Source organism: Microcaecilia unicolor, chromosome 10 (assembly GCF_901765095.1).
Source record: "Microcaecilia unicolor chromosome 10, aMicUni1.1, whole genome shotgun sequence".
Lineage (NCBI taxonomy): Eukaryota > Metazoa > Chordata > Amphibia > Gymnophiona > Siphonopidae > Microcaecilia > Microcaecilia unicolor.
Window position 1 is genome coordinate 81,439,110 of NC_044040.1, and position 18,463 is coordinate 81,457,572.

At 42.0% G+C, this 18,463-nt stretch overlaps 1 protein-coding gene and 1 long non-coding RNA gene across 3 annotated transcripts in view; one reads left to right on the forward strand and one right to left on the reverse strand.

Moving 5' to 3' along the window:
* Positions 1-9,327: 9,327 nt before the first annotated feature.
* Positions 9,328-12,503, reverse strand: LOC115478583. The gene is made up of 3 exons (XR_003943547.1): positions 12,407-12,503; positions 10,006-10,104; positions 9,328-9,485 (listed from the first exon to the last, which is right to left on the reverse strand). It is a non-coding gene; the product is annotated as an uncharacterized LOC115478583 (long non-coding RNA).
* A 188-nt stretch (positions 12,504-12,691) lies between these two features.
* The window catches only part of SRGAP1 (SLIT-ROBO Rho GTPase activating protein 1), a 469,248-nt gene continuing 463,476 nt past the window's right edge, over positions 12,692-18,463 (forward strand). For both annotated transcript variants that reach the window (XM_030216376.1, XM_030216377.1), the window contains exon 1: positions 12,692-13,079. In XM_030216376.1, coding sequence (XP_030072236.1) covers positions 13,013-13,079 — 67 coding nt within the window. In that variant the 5' untranslated portion in view covers positions 12,692-13,012. The remainder of the gene's footprint in view (positions 13,080-18,463) is intronic.

Consider the following 18,463-nt stretch of genomic DNA (forward strand, 5'->3'; position numbering starts at 1 on the left):
TAGCTGCGCATCTCACTACTAGCAGAAACAAAGTCTACATAGTAAAGGTAAAGTAGAACAGCCTAGCTCAGTGATGGCGAACCTTTCAGAGACTGAGTGCCCAAACAGCAACCCAAAATCTAATTATTTATCGCAAAGTGCTGGTACTCATTAGGGGCGGGGTCACCACATATGACTCCACCCCTATGATAACCACACCCCCTTACACCAGCCATGGCGCATATAAACAGCTATCATTGAAAATATTATACTAGTATAGGAGAAAAAAATAACATGATTTTCTTTCATTATAAATCATTTCTGTAAGTTGTTACAGCTCCAGTATACCCAGTGCAAAATAAGACAGCAGATGTAAATTCTCAAATTGGACATATTCCAAACACTAAAATGAAAATAAAATGATTTTTTCTACCTTTGTTGTCTGGTGATTTTGTTTTTCTATCCATATTGGTCGTAGTCACTGATTATGCTGCTCTCTATCTGTTCTCTTAACTCCATTTCCAGGGCTTCCTTTCCATTTATTTCTTTACTTTCCTCCTTTCTTCTTCATTTCTTGCCTCCATTTATTTATTTACTTTCCTCCTTTTTTCATTTCTTGCCCTCCATCCATGTCCAGCAACCCTCCTCTTCCCTCCAGCCACAAATGTCCAGCCACCCTCCTCTCCCCCCTGCCCTCCCTCCCACCTAGCATCAGGCCGCCAAACCTCCCACCCAGCATCAGGCCTCCCACCCAGCACCAGGCCTCCCTCCCTCCCTCCTTCCCACCCACTCAGCACCCAGCATCAAGCCTCCCTCCCTCCCACCCAGCACCCAGCGACACCCAACATCAGGCCTCCCTCCCAGCACTAAGCATTAGGCCTCCCACCTTCCCACCACGCAGCAGCACCCAGTGTCAGGCCTCCCTCCCACCCAGCAGCACCCAGCGTCAGGCCTCCCTCCCTCCCACCACACAGCAGCACCCAGCGTCAGGCTTCCCTCCCACCACACAGCAGCACCCAGCGTCAGGCCTACCTCCCTCCCACCCAGCACCAGGCCGACCTCCCTCCCTCCCACCAAGCACCACACCACTTGCCCTCGCTCCCTCCCTCTTCCAAACAAGCATCAGCTCGCTTGTCCTTCCTCCCTCCCTCCCAGCACCACGGCCCCCCTCCTCCTCTGCAATTGAAAAAACGTAACACGTTAAGGCAGCGTCGGCAGCGGCAACGAAAAGTGTAGTCTTCACTCGGCGCGCTTCCCTTCTGTCTCGCTCTCAAGCTCTGGTCCCGCCCATTGAAGCCTGGAACATCATTTTCCCAAAAGAATCCAGGGCTCTAGCTTCTCTACCTGGGGGTGCCGAGGCATAGTCCCTGTAACTCCTGGCTCTTTTCAGAGCAGGTTCCACCACCATGGAATTGTGAGGCAACTGAGGCTTATCAAATCCAGGTGTGCTGTGGATCTGGTACATGGACTTGGTCTTCTTGCGCAGTACCGGGACTGAAAGAGGGGAGTCCCAATCCCTAACAAGGACTTCCTGGAATACATCGTGGAGAGGGACAGTCACAGCCTTCCTAGGAGGAGACGTGCAGTCTAGAACCTCGAGCATCTGGGCTCTGGGCTCATCCACCACTTCCAAGGAAATGAAATGGTGTCAGCCATTTCCTTTACAAAAGATGGAAATGAAAGGTTCTCTGGGGAAGACTTTCTCTTTTTAGTTGGAGGGGAGGGTTCAAAGGGAATTCCATAGGACTTGTCTGAGAAGTAACTGGGATCTTCCTCTGACTCTCATGAGCGCTCCTCATCGGTGTCAGACAAAACCTCTCTATGGGATGGTCGAGACCGAGCCTGCCAATGATGTCGAGTGGGTCCCGACTTGGGTACCGGTGTTGCAGGCCACACCGCAGGCTGAGGGCCATGTGAGGCTGTAACGGAAGGCAGGGTAGGCGCAAGCACCCCCGGTGCCAATGCACACCATTACATAAGGCCATCAAGCAGCTCAGGAAGCAAGGCCTGGATGCTCTCATTGAGGGCCGACCGGGAAAAGCTGGGGCTCCAGTTGAGAGACAGGTTGCAGGACTGTCAGGGTTGATACTGGGGCCAGTTGATAGCTGCTGATAGAAGAGCGCATTGGTATCTCCTGTATGTAAGAAGAGCAGTCCTCCCAGCATTGATGCTTCTCAGGTGCCGAATCCTTTGATGCCCCGGAACTCCCGGCACCATGCGTCGAGGGGGATCAATGACGATGTTTCTTGGCCTTTGCACGAAGCTTGTCACAGAGGCTCCTCGGTACCAACGAGGAAGGCATTGAATCCTCATGTTGCCTCGGGGTTGGGTCCGATGATGGATGGTCCCGAGGCTCTGCACAGCAGTAGGCCTCGAGACAGGAGGAGACCCAATCAAAACACCACTGCTTCCAGTGTTTGCAGGCCTAGCAGCAGCCATGCTTACCAATGCTCGACATCAATGCCAACTCCTCCGACTTCGATGTTGACGACGAAGAACCGGCCTTAGTTCCAAAACGTTTCTTGTATTGAGCATCTCTGGAAAGTTGGGTCCTTTTCTTCATATGAAGAAAAACATTGCAGTTTGCAGGGCTATGGTCGAGCCCTAAATACTGAAGACACCAAGAATGAGTGTCTGTTCCAGAGATCATCCGACTGCACCGGGTACAGCGCTTGAAGCTACTGGGAACTTTAGTGAACATGGACAGGAAAACTTTGTCAGCTAAATTAAATGAAATGATGGTGAAAGAAAATGGGGCGAGGCACCAGAGAAAAAATAGGGAGTGAACCCGGCCGAGGCCAAGGCTAAAAAGCAGCTTTATGATGATGAAAAATTATGAAAACTTAGAAATTTGGCAAAAAAACTAAGGAAATAAAGCAAAGGGGAAAACAAAGCTCCACGAATGGAAGGACCACCAAAAAGGCAAAGAAAAACATGTCGGAGGCACAAAAGAAGCTCTTGGACTGAGCAAGTATGGAGAAGGTGAAAAAAGTACGCCCTCTCCTCATCGCAGTAAAAAAGCAATTGAGGTGACCGTGTTCACACGGAGGGGCAGGAAGGCATTCGCACATGCATGGTGGAGTGTGTCTCGAGCTCCATAAAGCGTTACCCACTTGTGAGAACAGATAGGCCTGCTTGACACTTTCTTAAAAGAAAAGTCCATAAGCCATTATTAAGATGGACTTGGGGAAAATCCACTGCTTATTTCTAGAATAAGCAGCATAAAATATATTGGGATCTTGTCAAGTACTTGTAACCTGGATTGGCCACTTTTTGAAACAGGATGCTGGGCTTGATGGACCTTCGGTCTGTCCCAGTATGGCAACGCTTATGTTCTTATATTCTTATTGCTGCATTTAGTGCATTAAAAATTAGGCAAGGAATTCCTCAACTGAACCTTTAGACAGGTTACTGTGATTTTATTGTCAGCACTTAAATTGACTCTTTGTATGATTGTGGCTTTTCTGTGATTAATGGCGTTCTTTTCCTCTTATTTTGGCTTTGTAATTTTATTTTGTGAACTGCTTTGACTTAAGGTGGTATATTAAGTTGTCAATAAACAATAATACAGGATTATTGCTTTGATCATACCACATGTACCTATTTGCTTTGATCCATTCACAAACAATGCTTGGTCATTCCTCCTCCTTCATGTTCCTATTTGGAACTACTCAACAATGTTTTTATGGCACCTTTATGGTAGAATGCCCTTCCTGTCTCATTAAGAAAAGAATTATTTTTAATAAAATTCAAAATCTTGTTGAAGACTCATGTGTTTACGATAGCCTTTGACCAATAGTTTTAGCCCTGTCTTTTGCAAGATTTCCTAGAAGATTTTGGTATTTGGATGTTACCTTATGAGTTTGCTTCTATCCTATTTTAAATGGAGTTCTGTTTCCTTTAATTTATGTTTAATTTTTAATTGTTAATATGTACATCACTCTAACTCTTCATCAGATAGGGAGGTATAGCAAGCTTTTAAAAACCCAAAAACATAATTATAGGGAACCCTTAATCCTGAGGTTTTGAATCTAGAGGATGGAGACAAATTTAATCTAAGAAAAAAGGAAACTCCTGGAAAGCCACTTTTTCCTTCCCAATAAATCAGTCCAGGCCAGATATTGTTCTGAACCAAGGATTTACTGAAAGTCTTAGCAAATAATTACAATCAATCACTTAGGTTAGATTTGGACTCTCCCTTTTAGGTGGAGAAACCCTCCTCTGTTACTCCTTTCCACAGAACACCTAATAGAGCAGGTTTGAACTCAGATGTGCTCACAGAGTAGTTCCAAGGCAACTCCTGACCCTCCTTGTCATAGATACAGAGGACAACCTCTCCTTCTTTTCCATGATTAGGGGCTACTTGCTGCTCATTTGTGTTCTGAAGATGCTTAGTTTCTCTTACCTTTTTAATCTTCTGTTAGTAGTGGTTCACTGGCTTATCCTATCACAATTTGGTTTTCCTCAGGGGTACTGATTTGGACAACCCTATACACACATTTTTATGGTATAATGACTTCACCAGCCAAACACAGGATAACAGTCTTTGGGTTTGGTATTTATATGAGTCCCAGTTTCCCTTCAAGAGAGGTGTTTTCCCACCTGACTGGGAGAGTCCTCCCTTGTTCTTCAAACTGCAAGGGTATGAGGTCACAATACAATTCTTTTGTAGTGCTACTTAGGTCTTTGCCGTATAAGCAAGGCAGAACCTTAGAGGTCTCTAAATAAATATATATATATATATATATATATACACATACATACAGAATCAACCAATCCCTGTTTTTTGGGGGGACATCATCCCACTCAGCATATTTTTGGCCTCTGCAGGCCACAGGTATTTCAACTTTCCCATGTCCAGTATTATCCCTATATCCATTCATCTGTCTGTCCGCCCACCTTCTCTACTCCTACTCATTTGATTGCTCTTATAAATTCTCATTCAATCCGTGGTAAGCACCATCTAGTTACAGTACATGATTTAATTCTATCCTGTAGTTTAGACCTTTGTATTTCAGAGACTTGGCTTACAGAAGCTGACGTGGAGGGGCATTATTGAAAGGGACTCCCAAGTTTTGCTGAGGACGTCCTCGCAAAGCATCCCGATGGAGGGGCAGGGAAACCCGCATTATCGAAACAAGATGGACGTCCATCTTTCATTTCGATAATACGGTCGGGGACGCCCAAATCTTGAAACTTAGGTTGTCCTTAGAAATGGTAATTTCTGATTTTCGGCGATAATGGAAACCAAGGACGCCCATCTCAGAAACGACCAAATGCAAGCCCTTTGGTCATGGGAGGAGCCAGCATTCGTAGTGCACTGATCCCCCTGACATGCCAGGACACCAACTGGGCACCCTAGGGGGCACTGCAGTGGACTTCATAAATTGCTCCCAGGTACATAGCTCCCTTACCTTGTGTGCTGAGCCCCCCAAAACCCACTACCCACAACTGTACACCACTACCATAGCCCTTACGGGTGAAGGGGGGCACCTAGATGTGGGTATAGTGGGTTTTGGAGGGCTCACATTTACCACCACAATTATAACAGGTAGGGGGGATGGGCCTGGGTCCGCCTGCCTGACGTGCACTGCACCCACTAAAACTGCTCCAGGGACCTGCATGTTGCTGTCATGGACCTGAGTATGACATTTGAGGCTAGCATAGGGGCTAGCACAAAATATTTTTAAAGATTTTTTTTGAGGGAAGGAGGGGGTTAGTGACCACTAGGGGAGTAAGGGGAGGTCATCCCCGATTCTCTCCGGTGGTCAGATGGTCAGTTCAGGCACCTTTTTGTGCCTTGGTCGTAAGAAAAACAGGACCAGGTAAAGTCGTCCAAGTGCTCATCAGGGACACCCTTTTTTTTCCATTATGGGTCGAGGACATCCATGTGTTAGGCACGCCCAAGTTCCACGTTCGCTACGCCTCTGACATGCCCCCATGAACTTTGGCCGTCCCTGCGATGGAAGCAGTTGGGGACGTCCAAAATCAGCTTTCGATTATACCGATTTGGACGACCATGTGATAAGGACGCCCATCTTCCGATTTGGGTTGAAAGATGGGCATCCTTCTCTTTCGAAAATAAGCCTGATTGAATACATAAACAATCTACCCCTCTGGAATACTCATTCTTTGTCTCAAATAGAAGTTGTCACCATGGTGGCAGGGTAGCTGTCATTTCCTCATTGAAAACTAACACTTTATGACTTTCAGGTTGGCTCTCAGCTCATCTTGACTTTCTCGTCAAGACGAGCTGAGAGCAACCTGAAAGTCATAAAGTGTTAGTTTCTATGAGGAAATGACAGCTACCCTGCCACCATGGTGACAACTTCTAGACTCAAATCTTTAAGTCTCTGATTGACTTTCTTCTACTTTACCATCCCCCTTCCCAACATCGGCTATTTCCTTTCCATTTCTCCAAATATTTCTCACAAACCATTATGTTAATTCCCAAACCCCTGTTATTTTGGGTGATTTTAATATTCAGGTTGACAGAGCCATTACTCCATATACTTGTGATTTCACTGACCTAGTCTCTCACTTGGATTTTCTGCAACATGTGACCCAACTTACTCACGTAGCAAGACATACACTTGTCTTAGTACTCTCTCTTTGCCCGGCCATACCTCAGTTACACTCTTTTTTTGTATCCCCACTACCATGGACGGACCACTCCCTCATAACCTTCTCTATTACTCTAGCCTTTAGTTCTACTGCCCCTAATACCTCCCTGACTATGACTTAGGGATCTTAGTCAGCTTAACCCACAATCTATCTTAGAGCATTCTCACCTGGACCTAGACACATTCCTTTTGTTTCTGATTGAGGATCAAGCTCAAACTTGGACTAATTTGTTACGTTCCTGTTATGACTCTTTAGTCCCCATTGTGGTACAGGCATCTAGGCATCCTAGTCGCTGTAAGGAGCCTTGGTAGATGTTCTAGCTTCAACAACACAAACATCAGCTCTGGCAGGCTGAACATATCTGGCGATGTCAACGCACATTGATGACTCTAGCTATCTACAAAGATACATCACGTTCTTACAAATTAGCCCTTCTGGCAGCTAAGAAAACTTATTATTCCAACAAAATAAAGAAGGCTCCTAATACTGTGGTCCTATATCAGACCTTGGAAACTTTGACCACACCGTGCACTTGCTACCATTAGGTCAGGTCTTAGCAGATCGTTTTACCACCAAAATTATTACCCTAACCACTGGTTTTTCAGCTTGTTCGGAGACCGTTGAAACCACTTTTCCAATAGTTCTCTTTCTCCAAGTTTGTTCACTGCTTTTCAAATCTCTCTGATGCCTCAATTGTGCACCTTTATACAAGGCATGAAAGTTACAATGGCTTCTCATAATCCTATTCCATCTGGATTTCCAAAGCGTGCTCTAGGGGACCTAGCCCCATTTATTTCACAGACTATTACATCTTCTCTGTCTCATGGACAGGTTCCCAAGGCTTAGAAACTTACAATCCTGCAGCCAAAAGTGAAGGATGCTTCTAAATCTTTATGAGATGTAAATAATTAGAATTCCATTGCAAATTTACCTTTTCTCAGTAAGATAGTAGAGACCATCGTTCACTCAGAGCTTCAAGGCTTTTCTGCAACAACAAATGCTCTTCACCCTAATCAAACAGGGTTTAGGCAATATCACAGCACTGAAACAGCTCTGGTAGATGTCACTACATATATTCATCAACACTTAGATCACAAAGATTCAATTTTGCTTTTGTCTGTGGATCTCTCTTCAGCATTTGATTTAGTCAATCATACTTTACTTTTGCAGAGACTTTACCAAATAGGAATCCGCGATTTGGCTCTCACCTGGTTTAACTCGTACCTCGCTCATACAAAGTTCACTTTCATGATAGTATGTCAGCTTCATTTTTCCTTGTCTCTGGTGTGTCGCGGGGATCAAATTTATCACCAGTGCTGTTTAATATTTTTCTGGCACTACTACTGACTTTGGCCTACTCTTTGGGCTTCGTTGCTTATATCTACATGGACGATTTCCAAGTGCTGTGCACCATGGACCCTACTGACATTCAGTCTCTCTCTAACATCAACTCCGATCTAAGGCAGATAATCAGCTGGCTTCAGGACAACAAATTGGCTCTTAACCCAGTGAAATCAGGCTGTGTTCTCTTCACAAATTCCCCAGGTGATGTTCCCTCTCAGCCTGCTCTTCTTGGCTCTACTACCATTGCCCAACAGCAACACACAAACATTTTAGGAGTCATTTTGGTCAGTTCCCTAACTTTTCAGAAGCAAATCTCAGCAGCTGTCAAGAACTGCTTCTATAGGCTTTGACAGATTCGTTCTATCTGGTCTTATCACGATCCACGTGCCGTGAACATTCTTACTCACTCTTTCATTATTAGTAAACTTGATTATTGTAATTTGCTTTATAAGGGTTTGAAAACCACTGACATCTGACACTTGCAGATAGTTCAGAACACTGCAATTAAACTGATTACAGGAAAAAAATTATGATCACGTTACCCCCCTCCCTTCTCAAAAAAGCACACTGGCTCCCAATAACTCACCATATCACCAAATTTCTCCTCCTAGTCTTTAAAACTTGTATTTCAGATGAACCTTTTTATCTATCCCAACTGTTGATCCCCTACTCACCTACATGATCTTTACGTTCATCCCTTAAAAACAGGCTGGTGATACCTTCATTCCAAGATATCAGATATGAACACACTAGGAGGGGCATCTTCTCTGTACAAGGCGTACTCTATTGAAATACCTTGCCACAATCTCTTCACTCTCAAACATCCTTCTTACAGTTCACTGAAGACATTTCTTTTTTTTTTGGCCTGGTGTGTGCAAAAGGCGAGCCTGATCAACCCTGACGGGTCAAGCAATCTGTCACGGAACCCAGGATGGTGAGCCCTTGGGCTGCAGCCAAGGCTGTAGCAGACAAGTCCTCTGGGGAGGTGCAGAGCAGAGGCGAACCAGACATTAAATCAGACAAGATACCAGACATGGCAAATAGACAGAGCACACTCAAGAAAGACAAGGTGAAACCAGAGCCTGGCTAAAGCAAAAACCAGGAACGGAACTTGACAAAATCTATTTAATGAGCTACGGGTAGATCAATGATGATGTGTACAGCGCCATGAGTATACGGGACGCTGATCCCAAATGGTTTATGCTGTCAGTTATTCTGAAGATCCCCGGCAAGAAAGTAATATAACTAAGGTGAAGTTCTGAATAACATGTGATTTTGGACTGTGTATCTTATAAAAGTTGGGGTTGTTTGGGACAGAATTTAATGTATGTTGGAGCAAGTCCCCACACCAGTACTGTACGGTCTTCTAAAGTAGATTGATTTATGAATATGGAGGCAGAACAAGTTCTTTAATCACGAAGCTTAATTTTTTTATTAGCACGAGGCATGGCCATTCTTCTGGAGTGGATGGCCTTCCTGGAACCCAATGGGCTTCTCAATCACCAGGCATGCGGGCACATCTAGCACTGAGATGAGCTCTCAAAAAAAAAAAAAGGTTCCATAAACACTAGAATGTTATTAACCTTCACATCCTCTGGGATACCCAGAATACAACCATTGCAGCTGTGTGATCTGTTCTTATGGTTGTCTAATTTTGCCAATAGTTTGTGTATCGTTTTTCTATGCACACCAAACTCCTGCAGTTTACAAAAAATTAAGAGAGGAAAAAAAAAGGAAAGTACTTATAGCTATATAAAATCAGTGCCAAATATAGAAATCACTCCCCATAAGCCTTGATAAAATAATAAAGGTTCAATTTTGACTTAAAATGAGGCAAAGAAGACTCACCTCTGAGGTGTTTAGGAAAAGAATTCCAAATCAAGGGAGCCAAAATACAAAACGCTCATTGGGTTCCTAAGTACCAATTTGCATAAGCATTAAAAGATATGGGACTCTGAGAATCTGGCTTCCCTTTTTCTCCTTTTTCAAATATATTTTGAATCTGCTTTATTTTGAATTTATATGAATCACATTAGTATAATTAAAGCCCACACTTACCCAGTTCCTTTAATAACAGAAATATTTGTTTCTTTGTGATTTTATTTTGTTGTCCCCTTTATTGTGAATGGATGATGTAAGAAAAATAATTCCCAGAATCTGAAAGGAAGCATGAAGAGGTAGAGTGATATTGACGATTTTAGGAGCTAGCAATGGTGTTCCACAGCAGTGCATTTATTTGGGTTAAGTTGGAGCTGAATATTTCTGAGCTACTCTGCCGCTTAGTAAAAAGGCAAGTATTGAGTGGTTCAAAGTCTACAGTGTAAGGGACAACATAATACACTATGTTTATGTTTGATATCATCAGCAAACAGATACAGGCTAATTCCTAAGGACTGAATAAGTAATAATACTGATTCAAGGCACACCTAGGATGAAAAAAAGGTCCAACATATGACCAACAACTGGAAGAAAACTTAGGGAGATCATAAGATATGGAAAATATGTTTCCCCTGAAGTACCAGATAATTCATGTTGAATATTACTACTACTACTACTATTTAACATTTCTAAAGCGCTACTAGGGTTGCGCAGCGCTGTGCAACTAACAAAGAAGGACAGTCCCTGCTCAAAGGAGCTTACAATCTAAAGGACAAAAAGTGTAGTCAATCAAGATTGAGGCAAAAGTGAGATTTGTGCCTTTCAATGACTGCAGAATGCAAACCATGGTAAAAAGAAGGAAGATGATATTGGAGTTGGAGAAAATGGATACAGATGTGTTCCTAATCCAGGAACCCCATTTGAATGCTAGTAATAAGCAAAAACTGCAGGGTGCCTGGAATGGGGATGCATTTCATTTGTTTGGCAAATCAAACAGCACGAGGAGGGGGGGGGGGGGGGTAAGTGTATTAACACCTTTTAGCTCCTAACCCTTATTCACTTGTTCAGAACCCTTATTTTATCATCCTCACTTTACTATTCCCTTATCGCTTGTTTGTCCTGTTTGTCTGTCCTAATTAGATTGTAAGCTCTGTCGAGCAGGGACTGTCTCTTCATGTTCAAGTGTACAGCACTGTGTACTTTAGAAATGATAAGTAGTAGTAGTAAGTAGTAGTAGTAGTATTACGACAAAGCTGAAATATAAGGCACATAACATATGAAGGGATGCTAAGGGCAGGGGAGTTCAGAGAGAAACACACATTGAAAGGATGTTAGTTTGTATTGTTAATGTCTACTCCTCAAACAAAAGTCAATATGAGTTCATACAGACTGTGGAGTGGAGGAGTAGCCTAATAGTGCGGTGGGCTTTGATCTTGGTGACCTGGGTTCAATTCCCACTGCAGCTCCTTGTGACCTTGGGCAAATTCAGTTAACCCTCCATTGCCCCAAGTACAAAAACTGAGATTGTGGGCCCTCCAGGGACAGAGAAAATACCTGCATATAACGGGTACAGTGCTGCATACATCTAGCAGCACTACAGAAATGATTATTAGTCGTAGTAGGTTTTAACAATTACAAGGGCACAATAGTTAGCGGGGACCTGAATCAGGTCATGGATTAAGGATTAGATAGGTCAGGAAGAGGGGGAGAAAACTTGAAAATATTCCTTGAGGAGGTCTCTCTATAATTATAGATATGTGAAGAGCCCACCACCCTAGGAATAAGAACTATACACATTACTCACAGCCACACAACATGCACTGTCATACAAATTACTTTCTTCTGTGCCCATCTCTGAATGGAGCTGTGGTTGCATGCCAAATAAGACACATAGTTTGGTTGGACCATGCTCCACTAAGCCTGACTACAGTGTGGAAAGGATCAGGAGACAGGTCGTAAGAACTGGAAGTTTAATAACTATTTCTTGACAGGATTTGCAATTTGTAGGGAGATGACAAGACACTTGGTGTATAGAGAATAAGACTTGAGTCCTGATGTCAGAAACTGCATTCCTTTAGAATCCTAGCGTACACTGAGAGGGCATTAGTATATTCAGGAGATAGAACTTCTTTCTTTAAGTCAGTAAACTTGGATGAACAACATAATATAAAAATGCTTGCATAAGGCATTTTCTAGGTGAGGTGCTGGAAACACCCCACAACCTCTAGAGCTGCCAAGTTATCTTGTTCCGGGAGACAGATAGTTTGGTAGGTCCTACCTTTGAACTTACATCCCAGCAGTATGGTATTTTCAGTGCTGCCAAATTAGGGAGTTTCAGGAAAGCGATTTTAAGCAGCCAGTCCTGTATTTCTGACAACCCTATCCCTGTTGCATTATAGGACCTGCAACACTGATTTTAGTGTGGAGAATCAAGGTATGAAAATTCCACAGAGCTTTGGGATGCAAGTTGAAACCAAGATTGGCCAAAAAGAATCTCTTGTGGAATAGGGTAACTGACAACCCTGTACCCCCTACACCAGCAATACAACGCTGCTGTTAACCCTAGGGGTTAAACTCCAACCTTGACTCTTTGAACACCTGTATGCAGCTCTCTTACTCTACCACCAGGGGTCATTCTCTCAATTTTCCAGACAATGTCTCCGGCCAGGAGAAGCCGCGGTAGCGTCACCCAGGAGGAAACCTGCACGCCATTGGTGACTGGAAAACCGGAAGTAGTGTTTGGTTTAAGGCGAGCTCTCACCGGCAGCGACAGGCAGATTGAGCCTGTGACTTTTCGGTGTTGGTGCGCATGCGTGGAGGAGTGCTGCGCCCAGCTCCCCCTCCCCTTTCCGTGTGACCGCGGGAGCTGAATGTAGAAGCGAGCAAGGAAGGAAGGAGGAAGGAGGGAGTCGTAGCTCGTTGTCTACAGTAGCGCGGTGAGAAAAAAAATTGCCGCAGGGAGGGTGAGGAAAAATAAAAGCTTTGCCCATATCTTTAAAAACTGTGCATTGTGGCAGAAAAATTGCCCACTTGGAGGACCTTGGCAATATTTTAGTGTGTTTAGTTTGGGCAGGATGCCGCCTGTGCCTGACGTTCACTGCTGGTGAATCGCCTCTTGCAGCATCTCCTCTTCGAAACAGACCGGATCTGGGCTTAGCAACTCTTTCATTCTCGGTTAAACTGGAAAATGTCGACTCCCAGCCGGTTCAAAAAGGACAAGGAAATTATAGCAGAATATGAAAGTCAAGTGAAAGGTAAATTGAGCCTTTCTATATTTTGTGTATATGGTGGTACCTGCAGAGTGAGTTTATTTTCTTAATGAGAGCTCGCAATAGCTTCATTCAAAGAAACGATGAGAGCAGACAATAGGTTACTACCATTGAATACTTGCCGTAATTTGCCGATCAAAGAGGCTTTTGCACTAACAATGAACTGGAAACGAGGACAGATTTCACCGGCAGCTGTATATTTACATTTCAAAAGATAAGCTAATAGCTAACCTTAATTTTAAATAAATAATGTTGGATGGTGTTACTGCAACTTTATTTGATAATAGAATGGATGCATTTATGTTTGAAAGAGGTTAAATAGTAAGTGATGAGAAATAGTAGTGCTCAGACTGTGGTGTTAAGGCTACATGATATACATTAGTCAGTTGTACTGAAAAACACATTTGAACCTGAAGGTCTGGCCTAAGCTTGATTTTTACCTCTAGAATCCAGCACTATTATAGTACATGGTACATTTTTTATGGATATCATTCGTGTTTGGTTATGTGCAAAGCATTGTGGTTGCTCTGTCCACTGACCTAATGAAGGGAGCAGAGCATGATTTTTAAAAGCTGCTCACAGATCAGCTCAGCAGAATACTTCATTTGATGATCAGTATTTTTATGGTTTGGTAATGAAACCAGTATTATTTTAAACTTAATAAAAGTAATCAAAACACATTATGAAATATCTAGGCAGAATTATTTGAATGTACATTTTTTTATATTCAACGAAGTCCAAGCAAGAGGAGGTTTTTTTTTTTCAATTAAACTACTACTGTATGTGAGATCATCTATTGCTGTTCATAATGCTATTAGTGTAAGAGCTGTCAGCAATCAGGTTGTAAAATGACACATACACACCTGCTTTTCTGACCTCGCCTTGCCTTCTGATTACATCCCTTTTACTTCACCATTGATAGACATATACATTTTTTATGGGGGGGGGGGGTACATATGCTTTTAACGTGCAGAGATGCTGGACTGTTCAGGACCTCATTTTACTTTTATTTCTGTTTTAGCTCCAATTTCTAAGAGAGAATGTTAGAAGGGATAATGAAAGTGCCTTCTAAAAAGGGTCAGGGATTTTGATATACTGCCAATCATTGAATGGCCTGAAAAAAAGCATCCTAAATTTTTTTTTTTTTTTAAATTTTGAGCTTGACTGACCATGAAGAACACACAACCCTATCAAATTCTATATGTATGTTACAATGAGGCACTCAAAATTAGTCATATGAAAGGTTTTCATTCCATCAGGAAATTTTGGGGTCCTTTTTGCTAAGCTGCAGTAAGCACTAATGTGTGCCTATCACAGGTTAAAATTCATTAACATTAGGCTGCTCAGGCATCAGGCATCCCGCAGTAGTTTTCGGATAAACGCATACTGGGGGCATGTTTGGGGGGGCAGAGAGTAGGTGTGCCCAGTGCTAATCGGTTAGCTCAGCTGCATCACCGCCCACTAACCAGTTAGTGTGTGAGCCTGTACCACCTAGTGCATGGCCATTAGCGAGGGAGCTCTTATGTAACCTATTTACTAATTGGGAAATTAGCGTGTGGTCATTAATGGGGGAAATATAACATGCGGCCACTTTGCTACTTTACTGCTGTACTAAAAGTGGCCTCAGCACACTGGAAACCCATGTGCTAGTCATACCACAGGCCACTTTTTAGCACAGCTTAGTAAAAGGACCCCTTTATTTCTTACACCCAAGTGCAGTCTTATTGTCAAAGAAGAAAATGTATACTTATTTTATTTAGAAATTTGGTCTTCCAAAATTGCTGCTTACTACGTGGTATAAACTCACTAATGGGTGTCTTTTACTAAGCCACGGTAGCGTTTTTAGCTTACGGTAGAAATCAGCTGGCGGTGAAAGCAGAGACACCCATTATATTCCTGTGGGCATCTTGGAGTTTACAGCCAGATGATTTCTTCTGCAAGCTAAAAATGCTACCGTAGCTTAGTAAAAGACCCCCTAATGTTTTTAATGTTAAACACGCTTGCTATTCTGCTTGCTTTATTTATGCTTGTAGTATAGGTGCAGATATTTAAACAGTAACATTAGCAGAGAAGAGTTTTTGTGGTAAAATCCAGCTAATCAAAATATTATTTGGAACTGAAATCGGTCAGTTATTCTGGGCTTTTTGAATTCCAAAATGCCATCTATGTAACCAAATTGCAGTTCTAGTACTGCGAATAGTACTTCCAATACTGGGAATGGACATTCCATGATTCAGGATGTCACATGTAATATAATGGCTTAATATAAAATTGTCTAGAGTATGGTAAAAGCATGTGCTTAATGCCATTGTGAATTCTTTTACTACAACGAGCAGAGCTGCTGCTAGTCAGAGTTGGCGTGTTTTGGACTTGACACATTTTTGTGTTTTCTTGGATGTTTTGAGTGATTTTATAAAGCCTCCATGTGTAAAGGTCTGTTTTTATGCAGAAAAGGTTTTTATTACAAGTGTGTGGTTACACAGTTTTATAACTTTACACATGGAGACATGTGCCTACATTCAGTCTGTGTGCATGCATTTTCAGGGCATAGTCTGGACAGTGCAGAGGTAGAGTTGTGATGTACGGACACATTTTGTAAATGTGGTTTTTATTTTCAGTTTTAATACTGATAAGACACTCTGATGCAAAAAAAAATGTAAAATAGATGTTTATTGGATAAACAGTGTAAAAAAAAACCCCAACCCCCCCCCCCACTACTTCCTTTTTGTACTCTCCCCAGTTTGACAATAAGTGACACAAGCATACATTTCTGACAGTACTAGAAAAGGTTGCAAGAATAGTACCTGTTGTGTGAAAATACAGATTTTTTTTTACAATCAACTAATTAATTGGAAAATAACACGTAAATTTATAATGCCTAAGAATAAAAGCCCTATTTTTAAATATGTATTCGTACACACAAATTTACACCTTCAGAGCAGGTGTAAGTTTTTTTTTTTTTTTTTTTTTTTTTTTAAATTTTGGCATTTGTGTGCTGTTGGATCTGGGAACGTATTATAGGAAGGCACATAGACACTTATACGTAGGGATTACACTGGTTACCTGTAAGCTTTTGAATTGTTTAAAATTTTGATGCTTGCTTATAAAGTATTACATACTAGTCTCCCAGGTTATTTAGCCTCACATATTATCCCCTACACTCCAACTCATCTCTTAGCTCCATCAGTGACCATAGATTGGTCCTTCCAGGCCAACTAAGGCAAGATGGGAGAGCACCAGAGATTTATGTTTATTGTAAGAGTTTATATACAGTCTAATATGCGCTCACGTCTAGGCGGTTTACAACAAATATAAAAATAGCACACTTAATAATAAAAGTAGAATAGAATGCAAATAAAAATAGGAAAGACACACACATCAAGATCAATCATAATGACACTTGAAAAGACGTGCCAAAAAAATATCCTATATAATTACATCAGACACAACCGTCACCTGTCATTGACCCAATGATGTTCCCGTAGGCTATTTGACAATAGTGAGTTTTCAGATCAGCCTTAAAATGGGTTAAACTATGTTTGGAACAGAGTGTAATAGGTAAGGTATTCCAAAGGGAGGGAGCTACAAAGAAAAAACGCTGTAGTACCCCCCCCCCCCCGCTATGCATACATACATTTACATTTCTATTTAGTATGTAGGGGCTCTTTTACTAAAGGGTTGCAGCGCCACAGCCCGAAACTACCGCCGGCCCAACGTGGGTGCCAGTGGTAGTTCCACCCCCAGTGCATGCCATTTCCGTTGCTAGCGGAAATATTGAAAAAATATTTCTGCAACGGGTTACCGCCAGGTTAGCAGGGAAACCCTTACTGTCACCTCAGTGGGTGGTGGTAAGTGCTCTCCCCCCCCAAATGGCTGCGCAGAAAGTGCGAATTTACCACACGGCCATTTAATTTTCGTTTATTTTTCACCTGCTGTGGTAAAAGGGGCTCTGGTGCGTGGCAAAAACAGCCGCTGCTACTATGTTAGGGCTCCTTTTACCACTGCTTAGTAAAAGGCCCCCATAGTTTGTAGGGGTAATTTTCAAAAGGAAGGTATGTGTGTACTTTCCCTTTAAAAAATGGTGTTACTTATGTGTGTACTTGTTGAACTGTCTGTTACAAAATAACCCTCTTTAGGTATAATGCAACAATACTGGATTTGAATGATTTTGTTATAGTCATAACAGGCATAAGAAGTCCTGACTACTTGGGTGTTAATAAGTCTAAGCGTGTTTTTCTGAGCGTCCTTCCACTCTAGGTACTGTAAAACAGGGAGTTCTATAATTCTTCAATCTTCACAGAGTAATAGGAGAATATTAGCTTCACTATGAGTTTGAAGGATACTTGGAAATATTTTATTCCTATTAATGTACTTTAATGTTTCTGCTGATTTAAATACATTTTATAAGTTGGGTAATTCTGTCATGGATAAATGAGCTTGGCTAAAAGTATACATATATTTTCCTGGCCTGCATAATTTTAGCCAGACAGAGAGATATTACTGAAGTGGGGAGAGGGCAGGCTTAGGAAATAGTGCATGTAGATTTTGGATTTAATTCACATATACCTTTACATTAGTAGCACAAAGTGAGTTACAGTCAGGTGTAGTAGGTATTTCTCACAATCCTTTGATACTTGAGGTAATGGATAGTTATGGTAAGAAGTCAAGGAACATCAGTGTAATTTGAACCTGGAATCCCCAGTGCTGTCACCAGGCTGCTCTTCGTTCATTTGATTTTCAAATCTTGTTAAATTGTCAGCAAATATTTTTGCCCATAGAAAAACAGATGTAAAGTCTTCAGGTGCTTTTGTACTTCCCAACTATGTGTGGCTTTTTGAAAATTGCTCTCATTATATATACAGCACTGAACTATTGGAACCGTTTTATGTGGTTCATGATTTTTAAATTATCTTTGTACGATTTAGTCTGTGCAAGTCCTGTAATGAGAAACAATGGACAGATTTGATTTCATACTGACAGAACCAAAACCTCTCGCTAAATGTGGTGTCTTTTTAAGCTGTCTTAAATATGTATATTATTTCTGCCTTAAAGCACTATAATTCAGCGGTGTAACAAAGGCTGTTAAATAGGAAAAGAGGCTTAACACACAATATTAACCAGTAGGGTATTGGCTTCTTAACTCTTCATGATAGACGTTTAGCTAAACTGACTTTTCATCTAGCTTTTCAAGGAACTACAGACACATACATTGATCACAACATGGCAATGTGTATGTATCTTGGCAGATTTATGCATGCAAAACACTTGCATAAGCATTTTTATTATTGAGTATATATTTCAGATGTTCTGTGAATGAAAGGGAGTTTCACATCCCTTAGATGAACCCAGATTTTGCATTCCAGCTCTTG